The 22812-nt window shown below is 42.7% G+C and overlaps 1 protein-coding gene across 1 annotated transcript in view; it reads right to left on the minus strand.

Annotated features, from left to right (window-relative positions):
• Positions 1-2371: 2371 nt before the first annotated feature.
• The window catches only part of SLC28A3 (solute carrier family 28 member 3), a 71958-nt gene continuing 51517 nt past the window's right edge, over positions 2372-22812 (minus strand). The window contains exons 10-18 of the mRNA XM_006168990.2: positions 21439-21519; positions 18817-18942; positions 16596-16726; positions 14238-14406; positions 13341-13538; positions 6024-6105; positions 4902-5000; positions 4544-4664; positions 2372-3682 (exon numbers count right to left, since the gene is read on the minus strand). Of these exons, the coding sequence (XP_006169052.1) occupies positions 3556-3682; positions 4544-4664; positions 4902-5000; positions 6024-6105; positions 13341-13538; positions 14238-14406; positions 16596-16726; positions 18817-18942; positions 21439-21519 (1134 nt within the window). The 3' untranslated portion in view covers positions 2372-3555. The remainder of the gene's footprint in view (positions 3683-4543; positions 4665-4901; positions 5001-6023; positions 6106-13340; positions 13539-14237; positions 14407-16595; positions 16727-18816; positions 18943-21438; positions 21520-22812) is intronic.

Genomic DNA, 22812 nt, shown 5'->3' on the forward strand with positions numbered 1-22812 from the left:
ATATAATATAAAAGGAAGGAGAAGGCAATATGTAAACAAACTCATATTATAATAAATATAATATGCAATAAGCTATTTTATTTATTTAAATTAGCCATAGGAAATGTGTTTTTACAAGAGAGAGAGAGAGAGAGAGAGAGAAACCACCAAGGGGGATGGTCACACCACAATCCCTTCTCCTCCATTTCCCCTCCCCCTTGGGATTTTGGACATGTATGCATACACGTGTCTGACATAGTTTTCAAGCCTCCAGGTCCAGGACATGAACCATGCAATTGGACCTGTGAGATTCAGTGACCTTAGCCACCATACCATGTGAGATTCAACCACCTTAACCACCATGGCTGGCCTGCTATAGGCTATTTTAATCTTTGAAAAAGACCGCAAGTTTTGCCAGTGGAATTAAAGAAATATCTACAAAGACTATTATAGAAGAAAAGTAAGTGACATAGAAATTCAGTAATTCCAGTCATAAAGCTACCATTTGATCCTCACAGACATACATATATGCTTGTAAAATATGGCCTGACATTGCAAAAAGTACAGAAGGCTATGTATTTAACTTGGGTTACCAGTGTATGGGGGGTCAGAGACAGGGGAGAGAAGGAGGACAGCAATTACGAAAAAACAAAAGAAAGAAATGTCTCATTGTCTCCCTTTCCCAGTGTGATTTTTATTTATGTAGAATTGAACATGCATGTATGCACCCGCACATACACACAACAAGGGGAAGGGAAGACTAGCGTTAGAACTATGATAATGACTTGTAGGAGTGTCCTAAACTATTGCCAATTGAAAAGGAACTTGAAGGCAGTATGTAAACAGACTCGGTCTATTTGTGCACCAGCAACACATTCCCCACTTTCTTATAAGTAAGGAGAGAGGTGTTGTGTGACCGCAATTAGCAATGAGAATCTGAGTGGTGTGGACTGGAAGGGGAGCTAGGGTGGACAGGGTGTGGAGAAAGATTTAGCTATGTATGTACATACCTGCCCCCCCTCCCCACATGCACACTTGATCTGTTTGCTTGTTTACAAACTGCGATTGCTTTTCATAATTTGGAAAGCAATCGCAATTAGTAAACAAACAGATTTGATAGAGTAACAATGAAGTTTTCCATGAAATAATAATGAGACTAATAGTAAAGAGCTCAGAGAAGAACTACAAATATTCATATAATAGAAAAGACAAAATCCAGTTTTAAAAAACTAATTGGAGGGCTGGTCCCATAGTGCAGTGGTTAAGCAGAGTGATTGGGAGCCTAATGCCACAGGGTTGACTGAGATTTGAATCCAGGCTTCCACTAGTAGCTTGAAAAGCATGCTGGGTGCCTGTGCCTGAGTGCCCAAAATCCTGATGGGAGGCAGAAATGGAGGAAGAATGACGGTGGCATAACCACATCCCACTGGGTGTTCTCCCTCTCTCTGGTGAGTGCATGCATTCTCTCATAATTGAAAAAACAAGTGGGCTAGAGAGGCATTCTAGAAGCAGCGAAGAGATTCTTGTAGAGATTCTTGGGAATACAGTGGAATAGAATGATGCTAAGAGATACAAAGAATTAGAGAGAAAATAATAGCCAGAGCAGACAATATAGAACCAAGACGTCATATGGCATAGGCTATTATGAATATGAAACGTGACAACAAAACATAGAGAATGGCGAAAACCACATAAATATATTTTTCTAAAATAAAGTGTGAAGACTGAAAGGGCACATCGAGTTCAAGAAAAATGGATACAAACGGTCAGTAACTACAAACATCTCAGTATATTGTACTTCAGGGATAGAGTCCTTTGAGTGTTTAGTCTCCTCCTCATCACCACCACCAGCAACAGAAAATCAACTATTTACACATAACAAAAATTACCGTGGTGCATGAACATAGGAAAAACATGAACAAAATAAGTTAATTAAAATAGTTTAGAATTTTTTCACATTCGGAGTTTCTTGTGCATTACTTTTTGACTCAGAGTCACTGATGTGTGTTTTTTTTTTTTTTCACAAAATATGCTCCCTGCCTGCTAAGGACAACAGTGATGAGCAATTCGCTAGAGTACTCCACCTTTGTCTCTGGAATTTTCTTCTGAGACACTGACACCCATTACACAAGTGTGATGCAGATGCTGTCCTAGTCAAAGGAAGTATCAGTGAAAAGTCTTCAGATTTTGGGAACCAGCAGTTAGCGTAATGGCTATGTCACTGGATTCCCACGTCGTCGACCGCAGTTTGCGTCCTGGACCCGGTGACTTAGAACTCATGCTGGGCGCGTGTGCATGCGTGCCCAAGATCCCAAGAGGAGAATGGAGGAGAAGGGATTGCAGTGTGACCATCCCCCCTGGGGGGTGATTTCTCGCTTTCTGTCTCTATGTCTCTGTCTGTCTGGTGAGCGCATGCGCTCTATAGCGAAAACCTCTAAAAAAAAAAAAGGTCTTCAGGTCTCAACAGGACTTGGTTTTTCTCCCTCAGCTGGTCTTTACATGGCTTTTTGACTAAAGAGTAGCTGTTTTCTAGTCTTGTCACAAGGGACTATAACCAAGTCGGCACATCAATAGGCCTACAATTATGCCTTACAATAGGCTGACTCTTTGAAGGAAGACATGAATATCACGTACCTTCGTGGCATACACAGTATTCACTATCCCTCCCTATGGCAATAATTCATCTATGGTCACCGATAACATGCATATCAAAGGACTTGCTTTGGCTAGAGCGAGTAAAGGGCATCACTTCCTGGCAGAATTTTTAAGAACCATCATCATGTTATCTCCTACCTTGTCTTAGGAGCAACTTGCCCCATATGGGGGATGCTCCTTTAGCCTGGATCCTGGAAATAAAGACAACACAAATTACAGTCAAAATCAACCATTATAACATGTAATGTGAGTGAAAAAAATTGCAAGTCATTGAGTTGTTATTTGTCACTGCAGCACAATTTAGTGTAAGCTGATTAATAAAACTCTCAACGTGCAAGAGGTTGAAATTCTGGTTGTGATATAGTCTATTTGCTTTCCCAAAAGACTCTTGAATTCTTCAGGACTTCTTGAGGGTAGCAAATGAGTAGATGGCTGATAAGTAGTCTTCCTCCATATGAGATTCAAGTTCAGACTATTTTGGGTAAGCTACAGTGACTGCAGAGTGACTTCATATAAGGCGCATTTAAACGAAGTTATTCTGAACTACTTAGAAACTCATTCAGCACACGAAGTATGCGTGACTGAGTCATACCCCAGTTGATGGGAGCCACCATTTATATCTGTATTCTGATGAAATGCCCTAAAAAATGGAAGGTCAGGAAACATCTTTGGGATTGAGATTGATACCCACTTGGGAGTTCTCAATAGGAAAGAGGCGGGCTGGAGAGGGAAAGGGATGAGGAAGATGCTGTAGCTCTGAAGACTTGACTCCCGTTTTTCTTCTCTCCTTGCAATTAAAGGTGATTCCAAGATGAAAGTATTAATCTGTAAACAATAATTTCTTCCTTGTTTTTTGTTTTCCTTTCCAAAGCAGAAAATTCAGTATCCTTATTCAGAGTTCCACTGGTAAAGTGGTTGAATTCAAAATGTGTTAGGGATCCAGCTGCAATTAAATGTGGATGGTTTCAACAATCCACAGCAGCCTTTCAAAGAAGACATGCTGTGGTTTCCTCCTGGGATGACCGCACCGGGACCAGTGGCAATAGTGCTGGTGGGAAGTAGAATCCAGTAGTTAGTTGAGTCTTAGATGTAGAAACAGTAGATGAGGAGATAATACATTAAAAATAGTACAGGGCAGGAAGCTGTACTTCTTGCATTCTGGCTAGAGTGGGTTAAGGACAGAGGCACCAAGGGAATTAGTTCTGGCTCTCACATTTTGGGTGGCTTTGAGGATTCCCCTTACTTCCTCCAGGCTAAACAAGGAAAGGATAGAATTGATCCTTATTAAAAAGAAAAAAAAAAAAAAAACCAAAAAAACAAAAAAAACCTTGCACATTGAGGAGGGCAACTAGGCAGAAATGATGATTTTGCAAATAGAAAACTGGACAGGGTCAGGGTAACCAGCACGGGTCACTGGTGGTGTCTCATCTACTCATCTACTGTAGCCCATCATTTGTGCTGTCAGGTCAGCCTGGATCTGTGTCAACAGGGTGGCAGTAGAGGGTAGCAGTAAAGGGCATGGGCTTTGTGGCAGATAGACCCAACTTTTGTATCTCAATTTTGCTGGCACTAATTTTACTTGAATAGACATAGCTTCCCTAAGCCTCAGTTTTACTGAATGCAAAAAAGAAAAAGCAATAATGTTCATTCAACTTAAACACTGGTTGGAGGGTTTAACTGAGCCAGTTCATATAAAATGCCTTAATGCACAGTTGGGCACATGCTAAATGCTTAAGCGATATCACATATAGCTTCTAGTCTTTTCTGAAAAGAATGAAGGTAAAAGTGGTTAAAATTGCTGCATAAGTTCATTAAGAGGTGGGGTAATAAGAATACATCGATAGGGTCTTTAGGTTTAATCAATGACTAATAGAGGAGTATGAAGTAGTTACAATCAGGAATACAATACCTGTTCAATAGACTTTGGCAACAAGATACCACTTCAGTTGTGTTTTTCAATAAACTGGAGTTGAAGGCGTTCTCTAAAATGTGATGGCAGTTGATATCCGCAGGAGTGCTGGAAAGAATGCCTGGAAGTGGAACAGAGTGCTCTTTATTGTAGGAATTAATGAGGTCACTGACCGCTCCTGTTCTTAGCTTCTCCACCACACTCCGCACATTTTTTACAATATGCTGGACAGTAGCTCCGACTTTGCGTTCTGCAGTGGCGTGTGCTACAGCACATGCCTCCCCTGACACTGGAGACATGCCTTCCCTGAAAGCTGCCATCCTGTGGGCAGCAGGACATAAAGGATGGGATGCGGTACCTGCGATGCAGGCTGTCATGAAGCAGGCCATGGTCCCAGCGATCAGAGCTCTCAGTGCCCCTGAGGCGATGTCACGCTTTCTGGAAGGAGCCATGGATGCTGAGAAACATAGATGGAGGAATATGAGATTAAGGCTAAGGCCATTGATTAGAAATCCAAATTCCTAACCTGTGAAAATTGTTCTGGGACTGAGGTTACAGGTCAGTTGTCTTTTTAAAAATGTATTAACTGAATTGGGACCAGCAGTTGGCGTAATGGCTATGTTGCTGGATCCCTGTGTAGTTAACCGCAGTTCAAGTCCTGGACCCAGTGGCTTAAACTTATGCCAGGCATGTGTGCGTGCCCAAGGTCCTGAGAAGAGAATGGAGGAGAAGGGATTGCGGTGTGGCAATCACCCCTGGGGGGGTGATCTCGGCGCTTTCTGTTTCTCCATCTGTCTCTGTCTCTCTGGCTAGCGCACATACCCTATAGCAAAAACCTCTCCAAAAAGAAAAAAAAGAAAAAATGTATTAACTGAGCTGGGAAATATGAAATTCAAGAACTTAGTGATAAACTTAACATCTAGAGCATTTATCTGATGTGGGAGGAAGAGAAGAGGTTTGTCACACCAAAATGCTTATAGGTTTTCATTCTCCACAGAAGAAACAAATCTTAACTTTCATACAAAGGGCTCATAACATACTGAGAGCATGACAAGGCAAATGGGTTGCAAGATGGGACTGACTAATTAGATGATCTGCAGCTCCACTGCCAACACCTACTTCTGTGCCCTGGACAGACATCACTAATCAATAACAGCATTGTTCCATTGAACTTCCAGTGGCCCTCTTTCTCCAAGTAGCCATTACAAATCTATTGGCATTAGCACATGAAGTGAAACCTATGTGTCATGCCAGGGTTGAGAGAAACCCTGTATGTTTGAGCAAATTCTTCCAGAGGTTAGCATGAGTATACACAGGAAACTATATTGTAGAGCAGAGACAAAAATATAGACCTTGAGGATTTACTGTTGTCGCAGGACCTTTTTTTTCCCCCTGACACAAATAACGTTACAGAGCAAGATGGAGATCCAAATATATGTTTATGTCACATCTATTGTTGAATAATAGTCTTTTTACTTACTGAGTCCGCCGATCACTATTCCTAGGGAACCGAAATTGGCAAAACCACAAAGGGCATAAGTGGCAATGGTCTCAGAACGAATCTGGAAGCAAGCATAAACCAAAGATACACTTTATCTTACCCAGCTTAACAAACCGGACATCAGCTGGGCTTCATAATGTGGGATTATAGAACCAATAATGATAAATAAATGCACAGTGCATGGGGTCAAATACTTGCTGCCTTCTGTACTCATTTTCTTATCTCCCCATCTCTCATCTCCCTAACTCCCATCTTGAATTTTTATGAAAGGTGGAGGGGGGCTGTGTGGATTCAGAGTCTCTCTACAAAGTGCCTGGAATTGGTAGCACTGGCCTCAACAAATGCTACTTGCTGCTCAGTGTTAACTTCTTTTTTTTTAGAAGAATTATTTTATTTAACTTTATATATTTATTTATTTTAATGTAATCAGAGAAGGACAGAGAGGGGGGGGGAATGAGAAAGCAAGCTGCTAGGTCTGGAACTCATGGGTGGCCATGTGGGAGTCCACCCTTAACCACCACATCGTCTACCGGCGCCCAGTGTTAACTTCTAATATTCTATGTGATGTACTACTGGCTATAATGTACCAGGCATAGTACTAGATTCTGAAGACACAAAAGTTAGTGACAGAAAATATTCGCATTACATTTATTTGACCAAGGACTCATTCAGCATGAATAAAGAATGGTTTTTAACTCAATCATAAGATAAACACGCAGAAAAAAACACATAAAAATATTTGGATACTTCATCAAAGATATACAAAAGCCAACAAGCACGTGAAAAGATGATCAGCATCATTAGTCACCAGGAAATGCAAATTAAAACCACAACAAGATACCATGTACATCCACTGAAATGGCTAAAATTAAAAGACTGCCAACACCAAGTGCTGGTGAGGACAAGAAGCAACTGGAATGCTTACACATCACTGGCAGGAATGTAAAATGACACACACAGCCTGCTTGTCTTTAAAACAGTGTAACAGTTTCTTATTAAGTTAACACACACTGCCTGTGTGACCCAGCATTTTTCTTAGTAGAAATAAAAATACATGCCCATGAAAAGCCAATACATGAAAATTTAAAGCAGCTTTACTCGTAATAGTCCTATGCCAGAAACAACCCAAATGTTCTTCAGTTGGCAATGGACGGGCCCGGCTGTGGTGGTGCATGCTGCTAAGAAGCTGTGCTCTACAGACTGGGACCACTTGGAAGGCCTGGTACATTTCCTGGTCCAACACAAAGGCAGGGTGGCATGTACCTGTAATCCCAGTGACCCAGGAGGCTGAGGAAGAAAGACTGTGAGCTTAAGGCTGGCCTAGGCAACATAGCAAGACTCTGTCTAAAACAAAAAATGCTTCCATAGGGAGGAACAGGACTTAGGGACAATGACTTGAATGCATCATACAAAAAAAAAATAGATACACAAAATCTCCAAAGTGCCCATCTATCATCCTAGAACAGGGTCTGGAGCAATCCCCAAAGAATGACTGTTTTGAGTAGTCTCAGGAAAGGCAGTCCCGTGGACTTCAGACAGAAATATGCTAATAAGTAATTTTTCAATGCCACCTGTAGGTGCCAGACACAATTTTCGATAGAGGTTGCAGTAATTCCAAAGGGCATAACTCCATGGTATCTTCTGTAATTCTAACTTTCACTCTGCAGTGACACTCTTCTCTCTGTCATCCATCAACCAAATTCAATTTTATTTAGTTTTGATCTGTTTTCTTTCAAATACTTTATGTAATAAAAAATAAATGAATTAATTATAAAGAGCCAGGATGAGGCCAGCAAGTAGCGTGGTGTTTAAAGTACTGGACTGCCACATGGCCGGTATTGGTTCAAGTCTTGGACTCAGCAGCTTGAAAATCATGCTAGGTGCATATGCATGCATGCTCAAAATCTCAGGAGGAGAATGGAAGAGAAGGGATTGCAGTATGGCCATTCTCCCTGGAAGGAGTGATTTATCATTTTCCCTTGATCTCTCTCTTGTACATGCCCTATAGCAAAAACCTAATAAAAATAAATGAATAAAAAATTTAAAAGAGCCAGGTAGTGGCCAGCAGGTGATTTGGTGGTTAAGGTCCTAGACTCTAACATGGCTGACTACGGTTCAAGTCCCAGTCCCCATGGCTTGAGGATCATGCTGGGCTAGTGTGCTTGCATGCCAAAGATCCCATGAGGAGATGGAGTGAAGGGATTGTGGTGTGGCCTTCCCCCCAGAGGATGATTTCTCACTTTCCCTCTCACTGTCTCTCTCTAGTGAGTGCACACAACCTATGGCCAAAACAAAAACAAAAACAAAACAGCTAGGTATGGTGATGCATGCCTGTGATCCTAGCTCAGAATCTGAGGCAGGAGGATGGTAACATAATGAGAATCTGTCTTAAAGCAAGCCCAGGGGCCAGCAGGTGGTGTGGTGGTTGAGGCACTGAACTCTCATACGGCTGACTATGGTTCAAGACATGGACCTGGTGACTTGCTTTCTCATTTTTCCTCTTTCTCTCTCTGTCTCTCTCTGGTGGGTTCACATGCCCTACAGCAAGTTAGTAATAATAATAAAAATAAAATTATATAAATAATTCTTAAATAAATAAACAAGCAAAACCCCCAAACAAGCCCAAACAAAACAAAAGAAAAAACAGGCAATCGTTACATAAATTGTGAGTTTCCATAAAAGAGAGTACCATCCTACAAGAGAAAGGAAAATAATATAAGTAACAACATGAATACTAAGCAAGTCCATTTATATAAAGCTCTAGGACAAGCAAAATAAATTAACAGTGAAAGAAAAATCATTGGTTGCCCAAGGCTGTGTCTTTAGGGGTCATTGACTACAAAAGATTATGAGTAATATATATTTTTTTTGAGATAGCATTTTTCTATGTTGCGATCATCCTGCCTTAGCCTCCTCAGCAGCTAGGGCCACAGGTGCATGCCACCACACCAGCTGTTTTACACAGGGTCTTGGGTCTTGCTATGTTGCCCATGCTAACCGTGACCTTTGTGGGAACTGAATCTGGCCCTCCCATGTGACCTCGGCCTACCAAGCAACAGTGTTCACTAGCATGCCTCACTGCAGTTGGGCCATGAGAAAGATTTTTTTTTTTTGAGAGTTTTTTGCTATAGGGCATGTGTGCTTGCCAGAAAGACAGAGAGAGAGAGAGAGAGAAAGTGAGAAATCAGCCCCCAGGAGGGATGGCCACGCCGCAATCCCTTCTCCTCCATTCTCCTCTCAGGATCTTGGACACGCACGCACATGTGTCCTGCATGAGTTTAAGCCACTGGGTTAGGGACTTGAGCCACAGTAGACTATGTGGGAGTCCAGCAACATAGCCATTAAGCCAACTGCTGGTCCCGAGGAAGATCTTTAAGTGTGATTATCTCTAGCTTGACTGTGGTTGTGTTTACACACGTGATACTAAACATGGGCCTTTTATTTTGTATGCAAATTGTAACTCAGGACACAGGCTATGATTTAAAAGAAAATACACTGGTAAGAAGGAAAAATCTCAGATATCACAGGGATGTCTTTTTTATTGCCTTGCTCTGGTGTGTATGCTTGTCTTCCTCTGTGCCTGAGCTCTGGGCACCCTAGGGAAATGTTAGAGCGCCTATTTGGAAGTGAGAGAGTGAACAGTCCTTTCACAGGGGAGGGAGAAAATAAAAGATGAGCTCATAAAAGCACATGCATGGCCCCATCTCTATTCCAGCAGTCAAGGGGTAGTTCTTGCCTAGGTGGAGAGACTGACTCTAGAGGGCTTGGAATATTTAGAGGACGCTGTTGCTTACCCGAGAAGCACTCAACTGAGGCAATGATTTTCTTTTGCAATCTCCTGAAAAATCTATAACTTGATCAAAGAACAAACCAAGCAAATGCTATATACAAAAGCAGCAGTACTTTTCTCTTTGCTAACTGGAGTTTTGAAAGCTCATATTCAAGACTTCAAGTGGCCGTGGAAAGTTTTTTGTTGATTATAAGGCTGCTCTTCTCTCTCATGGTTTCTGAGAACTCTCTTGTTGATATTTTCAGTCGGCTTACATATTGCAGGCAGGAAAAATATATTTCAAGTATCTGTGCAGTCCGCGGTTCCTGGAAAAGCTTGTCCTTGTCCTCTGCTCTGTCTAGTGCTTTTTGTTTAGTTCAATTGACCTTAAAAGCAGGCACGCTTATTAAGAGACTGAGGCGAGAGAGGTGGGGCAGAGGGCTTGCTATTCCCTTCCCCCTTCTGAGCATTCGTGGAGTGGGGCTGCACAGATGTGGCCAGATGTGGTTTTACAAGGAGAAAGGGAGGCTGAATGGCTCTGCTTTGCCTTTGCCCACACATGTGCAAGGTGATGGGAAGTGGTGCATTGCACTAGGAAATAATAATACACTCCACAGCTCTCCTTGAGCAAAGATGCCGTCTGGACAAGGATGGTCCTTGTAGTGCTACTTCCTATCACGGAACATTAGTAACTGCTCATCAGCAAGCGATTGCCTAAAGTGGATTATGGAAGTCTTCTATAGTCAGGTGCTACGTCACAGGCACTGACAACGGAAAGGTGCCGAGACATGCGATCGTGTGCAGAGAACAGGGGTAAGAACAGTGAGCTTTTTGTGCTCCAGGGAGAAGAGCTTATTTTTTCCTCTATACCCTTCTGTATCTTTTGAAAGGGACTTTTAAAAAGGTTATTTATCTCTTCTGAAAGGGAGAGAGAAAGAGAAAGAGAGAGGCAGATAGATATCGCCAACAGTCCTTCATGCACCAGTCCACCCGGTCTCAGCTGGCCCAGACAGTGGGTGCGTGTGCACCCAGCATGCTCAGGGAGGTCCTAGAACATGACTCCAAGACCTTTTCCAGATGGGTCCAGTTGTGTCACCACTGTACAGCCACCTGTGTCCACTGCCCTTTGTACCTTTTAAATTCTATACCATGGTATGTATTACATGTCATACAAAAACAATGCGAACTATTAATATTATCTTTATGAAAGAGGAAATAATTCTAGGTACATGGGTGCCATGACCTAGAATTCTGACCTCTTATTTTAGCTGGAGGTTAGCAATGGATATACTCCAATGGCATGCATGTTTCAGTCATGTGGCACCTTTTCCAGGAGACTGTGGGGACGTACCCTGCCACTCCTTGGTGGATGAGCAGATATTGCTGGGACTTGTCCTAATTTTGTCCATTTTGTAAATTAGCCATTTGGAGAAACAAATCCTCTTCCACTCATGACTCAATGATAGCAGGGACCATTGAGCGCATATTTCCAAATGTCCCTTTTGCACCTGCCTTTGACTGGGCTCACCCCCAAACTCGAATCAGCTCAACTGTTCTGCCTGTCCCCTCTTAACAGCCTTTCACAGACTCACCCAGCAATGAATGCCAGAACTGAGAACTCGCTTTGCTCATTAACAAAGCTATTTTCTCCTGGCAACTGGCAGTTGAGGACTGAACACGTTTCACTTAATTTAGCCTATTGTTTACTTTTGGCAGGAAAACAAACTGGTTTTGATAGCAACCAAACAATGAGGGTAATCGGCTAAGCCCCACTGGGAGGTTAGCTAAAGAATGAACGCGGGAAACACGGAGACCTGCAGAGCCCCTGCTCGGCCACGTGTGGGTGAAAATGCCCGACTGTAAAATACAAACACAGCTCTCCTGGAGCCAGCCACCGTCGCTGTGCGGTGCGCGGGGTAAATCTGCACATTTGGTCTGTGGGGGGCAGGTAGGGATAGCCGTGATGTGTGGGGCTGAGCTGTCTCAATGATTTGAACCATGGGCAGCATGCTTTTCACCCCTTCTCTCTCTCTCTCTCTTTAACTTTTGCTATAGGGTGTGTGCATTCCCCAGAGAGAGAAGGAAAGAGAGAGGGATGGCCATACTGCAATCCCTTCTCCTCCATTTTCCTTCTGGGATTTTGGGCATACATGCACACATGCATGGTGTAATTTTTCAAGTCACTGGGCCCATGACTCAAACTACACAGTCGGCCATGTGGGATCCAGCTGCTTTAACCTTCCCAACATTTGCTGGCTCTAGCCCCTTTCCTTTTACAAACAAATGTAATTGGGACATTCATTCCAAGTGGATTGTTTGAGCGATGATGGTGATGGTGATAAATATTCACTATGTCCCTAAGAATTTGCATGTGTGACAATTCTGTTTCTCAGTGAAAAAAGTTGGAGACACAGCTGCAAATCTAGCCTCACTGAAGTTCCTTATGCCAACAAGGATCTGAAGTCTTTCTTTTTTAAAATTTTATTGCTCGAGAGTGAGAGATTGTAACCCCCAGTGGGACATGATTACAACACAATTCTTTTTCCTCCATTTCTCCATCTTATCAGGATTACGGGTTCATGGACATTGGTCTCAAGATGCCAGGGCTGGGATTTGAACCACAGGGCCAGCTGGCAGCATGTTGGTTAAAGCAGCTGGATCCCACATGGCTGACTGTGTGGTCTGAGTCTCAGACTTGGCATGTGTGCATGTATGTCCAAAATCCCAAAAGGAAGGAGATGGAGGGAAAAGGGATTGCAGCATGACCACCCTCACGGGAGTGTCTTCTCACTTCCCCTCTCTCTGTCTCTCTCTAATGAACACATGTACTCTCTGGCAAATTAAAAACAACAAAAACGACATGCGGTCAGTCACATGGATCTGGTTCACCATGCATAGCAGTTTATCATTGTGCCAAGGCGCCAGCCATGACCTGAAGTCTCAAGCCTCTCATGCTTTTCTGGAGCACTTCAGATCACAGACCCTGAGCTTTTTCTCCTCCCTCATCCTCTTGAAGAATAGCAATGGAGTGTTATTGTCTTAGGGGTATGTAGGCACTGTGCTGCATTTAGGCAATTTCTCTGAGCTCACAGTATCCCTGTAACTAGAAGAAGAGATCTTTATGATCATTAAACTATCAACCCCATGAGGGCAGGGGCCTCATGTATCTAGCACACCACACAGAAGACGTTGCGTAAATATTTGTTGATTGATTCTAGCCTGCAGCTCACGTGACTCTGGGTCTATGTCCATAGTCCTCCAGAGTCAGTGATCACAGTGGTGAGGATTAGTGGTGGTGTTTTCCTACACACACCCCCACCCCCTACCCCTACATGCATGTGATTCATTCAATGTAACTGAAAAGTATAAGGTGCTATGTACACTATGAACTCCATGGCATCAAGGGATTTGGGATCAGTCTGTTGCTTGATGCACCCAAGTGCCCCACACGTAGGCACTTGACAATACATGACGAATGTATACATGCAGCGAAGACATGTACTAAAAAAATCAAAATATTTACTCACCGACATATATTGCTGCACGCCATTCACAAATTTGGGTCCAGCTTCTTTCCTCAAATTGATAAATTTCGAGAGCTGCTCATAAGCCACAAATTCATTGAAGAATGTCTTATACCCTATGAGTTTGGCAACCATAAAGCTGTCTTGCCAGTCTACTCCCATCATGAAGGAAAAGGGCATGAAGATGTAGGAGCATATTAGCTGTCAGAATCAAAAGTTGGTACTTGATCAGAATAGTAGTTTGCGTCTAGTTCTTCTGACTCATCCTCACTGACAGGACTATTTCTGTCCCTTCTGTGTCTCCTTTAGGCACAGAAACACCCTCACATTCCCTTGCCTATCTTTAGCCATCAGGAATCAAGGCTGGGAATGGGTCATCTGAAGTAACCTAGATTCTTGGGAAAGAGATCAGGAGAGAATGATTGCCTGTAATAGGGTGGGAGGTGGGGTGGAAGGCACGTAATAGGGAGCAGAGATTAAAGGCAAGTGGGGACATGGGGGAATGCACGTAAAACTTTTGCAGTGTGTAAGCAAACTCTGAAGGTAGTTAGGGAAGGCTGTTCACAAACCTTTTTTTTTTGTTTGTTTTGGTCATAGGATGTGTGCACTCACCAGAGAGAGACAGAGAGAGAGGGAAAGTGAGAAATCACCCTCCCACCCCAGGGGGGCCATGGCCACACTGCAACCCCTTCTCTTCCATTTGCCTCCTGAGATTTGGGGCAGCGTGCACACATGCTGGTGTGATTTTTCACACCACTAGGTCTGGGACTCAAACCGTGGTTGGGCATGTGGGAGTCTAGCACCTTAACCATTGTGCCACCTGCTCGCCCCAGCTATTTTATTTTCAAAGGCAGAAAAAAAAAAAAAAAACCACAGGGCAGAAGCATGATAGAATTATACCTCAAAACTCAGTTGTGGGTAGTCAAACATGTTTCCAAACCAGGACAGGGCTGAATTCACAAAAGACAACAGGGCCAGGAAGGCAATCAGATTCACAGCGATGTTTGCCACCAGCGAGATGGAGGAGGACGCTCCCTGCGTTGCAGCTTCTAGGAGATTCCTTGAATCTCTTTATCAAAAAATAGCAATTCCAGAATTAGTAAGGCATGGTTGGTGGGTGGATATCATAAATGTAGAAATGGCATAATCAGCTCTGGCTCATTTCAGGCCTATGTCTTAGTTAATGTACTCACCTAAGTCTCATAAAACCGTGGCTTTTATTTTTAATTTACCATACGGCACATGCACTTGCCAGATAGATAGAGAGAGAGAGAGAGAGAGAGAGAGAGAGAGAGGAAGTGAGAAAGCATCCCTCAGGGAGGGATGGCCTTGCCACAATCCCTTCTCCTCCATTCTCCTCTTGGGATTGTGAGCATGCATAGCACACCTGCCTGGCATGAGTTTCAAGCCGACTTAACCACTATGCCATCTACTGGTCCCTAAAATTACTTTTATTAAAAATAACTACCAGAAAACCTTTGTAAAGTATTCATGGCATAAACACTAAAGATTCAAGGGATATCAGTATCCATCATATGATGGTGGTATGAAATGGAACATCATACCGCCTTTGAATCCCCATGTCTGCTCATCCCTGATCTTATTCCCTCCCCACTAATCTTAGAGGTACTGCCTCCCTAAAACCTGCTTATCATTCCCTTCTTTCATACTTTCTCTGTATGTTTATATCACATGTCTGTGTAAGTTTGCTCATTTGCTAACTTTTTTTTTAGAGGTTTATTTATTTATTTATTTTTTTGCTATAGGGCACGTGCACTCGCCAGACAGACACAGAGAGACAGAGAGATAGAAAGTGAGAAATCACCCCCCAGGGGGGATGGCCATGCCACAATCCCTTCTCCTCCATTCTCCTCTAGGGATTTTTGGCATGCACGCCCCCGCGCCTGGCGTGAGTTTAAGCCACCGGGTCCGGGACGCGAACCGTGGTTGACTACGTGGGAGTCCAGCGACATAGCCATTATGCTAACTGCTGGTCCCTCATTTGCTAACTTTCTAAGTGGAGTTGGAGTTACATGATGTATTCTTTGGCAGCTTGATATTTTCCTCATGGATAGGACTCTAGCTATGTACAAATAAGTGACAAATTTCTGACTTCTGTTAGTTGATGAATTCTGTTATTTAGTTAAATACTTTTATAAAAAGTTTATTTCTTCATGAGTGACTGAGAGAGACAGACAGACAGATAGACAGCTTTCCCAACATGGTTCCAATGCCATGATCCATCCCCAGCCCTCAGCCAGCCCTGGATCAAGGGAAAGCATGTGCTTGGAATACACATCGAGGTCTCAGGACTTGAACTTGAAACATTCCTATGGGGGATTGTCTCTCGGTAGGTCATCTTGTAACCACCGTGTCATTATCTGGCTCCCACTTATGAAATACATTAGAACATTCTAAATCTCTTAGTCTTTCTTGTGTTTCTTTCTTTTTCTAAGGGCACAAGAAAATGAGCCAGCTTTCTTGTTATGTGAGGACCTCTAGAAATGGCCATCCTGTGGCTTTTTGATAGTCTTAAACGAGGGCTCATTGAACACTATGCTATATTTACAACAGAATATCTTTACAATGAACAGTTAAAGAGATGGGGCCAGCAGATGGTGTAATGATTATGTCGCTGGACTCCCACATTGTGGACCTTGGTCTGAGTCCCAGATCCAGTGTCTTAAAATTCATACTGGGCACGTTTGCATGTGTACCCAAAATCCCGAGAGGAAAATGGAAGAGAAGGGATTGTGGTGTGGCCATTCGCCCTAGGGGCTGATTTTTTTTTTGCTTTCTCTCTCTTTGTCTCTCCTGCGAGCGCATGTGCCCTATGCCAAAAAAAACAAAACAAAACAAAACTTTCACTTTCTCTCTCTCCAAAAAAAAAAAAAAAAAGCAACAAAACTTTCACTTTCTCTCTCTCCAAAAAAAAAAAAAGAGAGATTTATTATTGACATTCAGCTATTTAAAAAGGTTTTCTTCAAGTGTGGACAAGAAATTCTCAATAGTCACTGGGAAATGAAATTTACTTAATACCACAATTTGCCATGGCCATGCCACAATCTTTTCTCCTCCATTCTCTTCTCGGGTTCCTGGGCATACATGCACATGCACCTGCCTTGAGTTTTAAGCCACTGGGTCCAGGACTCAAATCGTTATTGTTCTCTAATTATCAAATGCCTGTTACTCTTTGAATTTGGGCTCCCCCTCCTCAAACTTGTATAAACATTGATTAGGTAAACATTTCCCACTTACCCATTTTCCATTTCCATGGCATTTTTGAGGGTTATTTTAGGTTTTTCTGTCTCAGGCCAAAAGAGTTTAGCAACAGCCAACGATGCAGGGGCTGACATAACTGAAGCTGTGAGCAAGTGGGAGGATGAAACCTGTGATGTTGGAAGGTAAATAGATTCAACTTTTCTCCTGTGTCGAAAGCAACAGCCCCAAAACCTTCCCAGGGAACAGAGGGTACAGGAGTGGATTCGATGCCAGAAGATGAAGTGTTTTTGGAGGTTTGGAAAAACGTCTCCAGCTCAGTGAATCAAATCAATGGATATCACCTTCGAGTCAAAGGGATGAGGGAGAAATTTGTATTAATGGACCATTTCCTCCAGAAGAAGCGCACACGGAAATCTGATCATTTGACAAGAGAATTAATCCAGTGTAACAACTTTCAAGGAAGATTCCTCAACCTCTCTTTGTCCCTTGGAACATCTGAATAGTCCCCGAAGCTCCTACTTCATCACACCATGAGTGTGGATGGGAATATCTGGAGGGAGGGGCCAAGAAAGCGTTCATGACTCACGTACTGGAGTCGTTCTCCTCTCCAAGCCCCTTTCCCTCTCCTCAAGTCCTTTGTGTCTTCACACAACAAGCAGGGACCCAGAGTCTCCTTTTTTGAAAACTACTTCTGTTTTTCCCATTGCAAGTCTACCCTTTCCTCTTCCAACCGTACACCATCACGTCATTTTTGGATTCTCTTCACTGTGTTTTCAAAATCCCAGAGTCAGCACCTCCCTCCCCATGCCCATCCCACCTCATACAGTTGCAGAGGCAGCATTTCTACAGTGGGGACAGAAGGAACCATTCAAGGATCTACTCAAACTTCCTTATTCCTTTTTTAAGAGAGATTTTCACTATAGGATGCGTGTGCTCACTGAAGACACAGAGAAAGACAGAGAGAGAGAACGTAGGAAAAAAATCACCCCTCAAGGAGCATGACCATGCTGCAACCCCTTTTCCTCTGTTCTCCACTCAGGCTTTGGGGCACACACAAGCGCCCGGTGAGTTTCAAGCTGCTGGGTCTGGGACTCGAAATGAGGTTGACCATGTGAGACTTCAGTACCTTAACCACTATGCCACCTGCTGACCCCTCTTCTTCCTTCTTTCTACAGATAGACTTTCCAAGGACTAGATGAAGGTTTGGAATGAAACTTAGTTATCTTAAAAGAACTTCTAGTCACCAGAGCCACACAGTGCTGATTGTATTCTTAACTGTTCCCACTGTGGGTTGTATCTGTGTGGCTTGTGAACTCTCTGCTTGGGGGGGTATGTGTACCATTACCACATCATTCCCCTGTCTATGTTGTAGACTGCCAGCTCTCAAACTTGCCATCCATAGGAATCTTCAGTTTTTAAAATTTTTGCTGTCTGAGGCCAGCAGGTGGCATGGTGATTAAGGCACTGAATTCCTACATGGCTGACTTTCTTTAAAAGGCCACAAGGAGGTATTTTTTGTTTTTTCAGGCTATTGCTACTCGTTTCTGCTTCTCAACTTTATACCATGAAAGCTGCCATAGACAAATGAATAGGAATCTCTAGTTTCCAATAAAACTTTATTTACAAAAACAGGGAGTGATCTAGATTTGGCCCATGGACCACGATTTACTTATCCTTTACTAATGTCAGTAATTGTTTGTTTGTTTGTTTTTAAAACAGATTTACATTTTCAGCAAAAGTAACCTTATTATAGGATTTCATTTTGCTATGGTTGGATATAACTCAGGCTTAAGTGACAAATATATGAAAGTGAAGCCCCCAAACTCCTTAGTGATCACTCCATTTAAATGCCAGAGCAATTGTGACCAATTTTTGCTATGTGTCAAAAAGGACATTCGTTGACCTTCTTTTCTATCAGCAATTAAAAAGGCAGAGAGAAAAAAAGAGAAGGCCAGCAGGTGGTGTAGAGTTTAAGGCAGCTGGATCCCACATGACTGATTGTGTAGTTCAACTCCCTGACCTATGTGTGCATGCCCAAAGTCTGAGAGGAGAATGGAGGAGAAGGGATTGCAGCGTGGCCATCCTTCCACTCCCAGGGTGACAATTCTCACGTTTCCTCCTCTCTTTCTGTCTCTCACTGGTGAATACACATGCTCTATACCAAAACTTCAAAAATAAAGGAAAAAAGGAAGAAGAGAGAAAACAATACCAAGAAAGAGGATGGATTTTCTGTAAGTTAATTTCAAAACATTCTTACCCCAAAAGATATGTATGCACCTAGGACGCTTCCAGCAATTGTAGAGAACCCGGCTGTCATGATGGCATGGAGTTCCGACTTGGTTACGTGAGGTAAGTATGGTCGAACCAGTAGTGGAGATTCTGTCTGGAGACAAGAAGTGTGACTAGATGTTCTCTTTTAAATCTTGGGGATAGGGTAGGGAGAGGTTTACCAATCTACTCATAATATTCTTTCATGCAATATTTCTAAGAGAGACTCTCAGACCAGCTCCATCAACTTCCCCTGAGAACTTATTAGAAAGGAAATTCTTGGACTAAGTAAGTCAGAAACTCTGGTGGTATGGCTAGAGATCTGTGTTTCAGCAGGCTTTCAGGTGATTCTGATGCCCTTTCAAGTTTTTTTCTTTTTCTTCTTTTTTATTTTTTTAAGAGATTTTTCTATAGGGTATGCACTTACAGGTGAGACAGAGAGAAAGAGAAAGCAAGAAATCAGCCCCAGCGGGGATGGCCATACCACAATCCCTTCTCCTTCATTCTCTTCTCAGGATCCTGGGCACGCACGCACACATGCCCCTGGCATGAGCATCAAGCCACTGGGTCTGGCACTTGAACCACGGTTGACATCATGGGAGTCCACCAACGTAACCATTATGCCATCTGCTAGCCTCTCAAGTTTAAGAACCTGCACCATCTGGAACCAGCAGACGGTGTAATGGTTACATCGCTGGACTCCATGTAGTTGACTGTGATTCGAGTCCTGAACCCGGCAGCTTAAAACTCAAGGCAGGTGCATGTGCATGTGTGCCCAAGATCCCAAGAGGAGAATGGAGGAGAAAAGACTGCAGTGTGGTCATCTCCCCTGGCAGGTGATTTCTTGCTTTCTGTCTCCCTCTGTCTCTCTGGTGAGCACGCGTGTCCTGTAGCAAAAACCTAAAAGAACCATTCTAAAAAGAATGTACACCTTCAATATTCAAGTCATTGGAAATCTAGGTCAGTGTGTACGTACAGTTGTGTATAAATTTTGCAAACTTTGTAGGCTAATCATGTAAGGAAGCCTCCATCTAACCCAGGAGTGGATTCTATAACTTGATGTACTTTTAGAAAGATTGACCAAGTAACTGCCCAGTGGCCTACTCTTGTGGAATGATGATTCCTAAGCCACTGAGACTCTTCCCATCTGGAACTTGTTTCCTGATACCTCAGAGAAATAGAGACACAGGTTGTATGTATATATGCACAAACGAATGAACAAACAAAGCACCGGTAATGACAAGGAAAGGTGGCCACAGCACTTTAGTAATTGAGAATCAGAGACCCCTTTCTGATGGCTTGAAAGAAATGGAACAGTACAGTTCCAAAGTCTCGAGCCCAATTAAAGAGGACAAACAGCCCGTGGTGAGGGGCTTTCTGTAATTAATTGCCGTTCTCTGAGCCTATTAAGGATCACACTGAGCACTGCACGAGCATGTGTGCAACTTTACAATTTTCTCCTCATTATTTCTAATTGTTCTATAAGATTGAACGTGTTGAGCCTCCATTGATAGACTAAATAGAGCCCCAGTCCACGAGCCCTCTAACCCCACAGGTAGGAGCACTCAACTCGAGATGGTGCCCTAATTAGTCCTGAAAGATTTTATGACTATATGATTGCAACTTCTAAGAAGGAAGCGTGGGTTCCTGCTCTAACAACTGTGTTCTGGGCTGGTGAGCAAGGCTGACTTGGCCTGCTTGCAGCAGCTGTAAGCCTAAAATCTGGGGCTATGTGTTTTTCTGGATGAGCTGATTTTTTTCTTCAGATTCAATTTCCTTGGGCAGTGGTGCTGGCAAGCATTCACACTTGGTTTGCTTGGTGTGTGATTCTCTTCAGCCTAAAGCTGCATCCTCTGAGTGATGAGTAGCTTGTTACCATTTCTTACTTATTTACCTCTTAGGTATGCTGCTATTTTGAGAGACACCTCTTGTCATCATATTTCTTTGCAAAAGTGGACTTCAGGCAAAAGAGCCTGTGATGTGATGGATCAGGGAGGTGAAAATTGTAGCTAAAAGCTTATCTTTGATGAGAAAGAAAAAAATAATCCTAAAAACATTTTCCTTCAAGCTCAGCAAAGTCAGACTGTTGACCAGTTCAGACAAGTTGAGAATGACCTGTAAGTTTACACAGCTGAATGGATGTCGATGGAAAAACTTTCTTGATCTCCTTCATTGCCACAGGCATTTTATCAACAGAATAAAATCTGAGGCTGCTTGTTACATGTTTGCACCTTCGAGCTAGTAAAGGCCATTCGAGTGGAAGAGCTACAAGCCTCTGAAGACTTGGCCTGAAATCTTAACAATTCAATACATTCAGAAAACAATTGTGAGCCCTCTGTATAAGAAGCCCCATGCTTTAATAGAATGACTCAACCCTCCTTATGCTCCTTAAACTTTGAAGAATCTAATTCATGCTAGTATAAACCATATTCATGGAAGGGATCTCTCTTTCCTTTCTGGAATCTGGACATTGCCAATACTGGGGATTCCTGATTTTGACACTCTCTTTCTCTGCACTAATAAAACAAAATGATAACATCTTGATTCTTATTCTGCTTTTTGGAGACAGACTATTTCAGCAGGTGTTTTGTTTTTTGATATTATAACTTACTTGTCCTACAAATATATTGCCAGCAGCAACTACAGATTCGATAGGAGATGATCCCATAGTAATAAGCATTAGCCATCCGACCTAAAAGGAAGAAAGAGACAATGTCAGTGAAGAACTATTTGTACACACAAAGCTTCAAAGGAGGGTTAAAACTACTTAAACTTGGGACCAGTAAATGGTGTAATGGTTGTCACTAGACTCCCACATAGTTGACTGCAGTTCGAGTCCTGAACCTGTCAATTTAATACTTATGCTGGAGGAGAAGGGAGTAATAGAATGTTGAGGCCCTCACCAATTGGTGCCAAGCTAGTGAAGGTTCTAAATGTATGTATACATTTTCCAGTATAGAACAGATCAATCAAATTTTCCCATTTGTGTGGTAAGTCTGAGTCATTGTATATACTTGAACATTATTCAAATGAATTTCTTTTTAAATTTTTTTATATTTAAGAGTCTTTGTTATAGGACACATGCAAAAGACAGACAGAGAGAGAGAGAGAGAGAGAGAGAACGAGCACGGGAAAATGAGAAATCACTCCATATGGGAGGAGGGCCATGTTGTAATCCCTTCTCCTCCATTCTCCTCTCAGGATTTTGGCATGCATGTATGTATGCCAGTAGGATTTTCAAACCACTGGGTCTGAGACTTGAACTATGGAACTGGCCATGTGGGATCCAGCTGCCTTAACCTCCATACCACTGGCTGGTCCTATACAAATGAATTTCTATAAATATATTATTTACAGGTCACTGCTAATAGTTGTGGCAATCCTTACTGTGATCCAGTCACTGTCTCAGGCCCTTGACTGTGGTAATACACTTAATCTTACAAGCACTCTTTGAAAGAGGCCTATCATTATGCCCATTTTACAGAAAAGGAAACTGAAGTGCAGGTACAGTTTAGTTGGTTTGTCAAGGTCGCCCAGCTAAGAACTAGTGGGATGTAGTTGAGGAGGTTTAGTCTTTTTCACTTTATTCATATGAACACAGTTTATGGTCCTACTTTTATTCTGGCCCTTCCACCAGAGACTGCAGTACCTACCTCAGGAAGGACTTTCCTGTTTGTATTTTCACTCCTTTCTTTTGGCTTAGACATGAGTGTAGTAATTCTGAATGTTTCGAACTGACAATCAGAAATTGATGGGGTTCTTACTTTAATTCTGAATTCTGCTTGCATTCTGGTTCTTTCTTTTTCCCTCCTTTTTGTTTACACATCTTGAATCCTTCTCAGGGATCAAAGGAGAGTTGCAGTTGTCTGAAATCCCTTGCGTGCACTACTCTGCCCTCACGTACGCCCAAGCTAACTTCCAAACTTCCTGCTCCTCTGGTTGAGTAGGACTCCTAGTTGCTGGAGCAGCAGGCATGAGATGAACT

This window comes from Tupaia chinensis, unplaced genomic scaffold, assembly GCF_000334495.1.
Source record: "Tupaia chinensis unplaced genomic scaffold, TupChi_1.0 Scaffold146625_1, whole genome shotgun sequence".
NCBI lineage: Eukaryota > Metazoa > Chordata > Mammalia > Scandentia > Tupaiidae > Tupaia > Tupaia belangeri.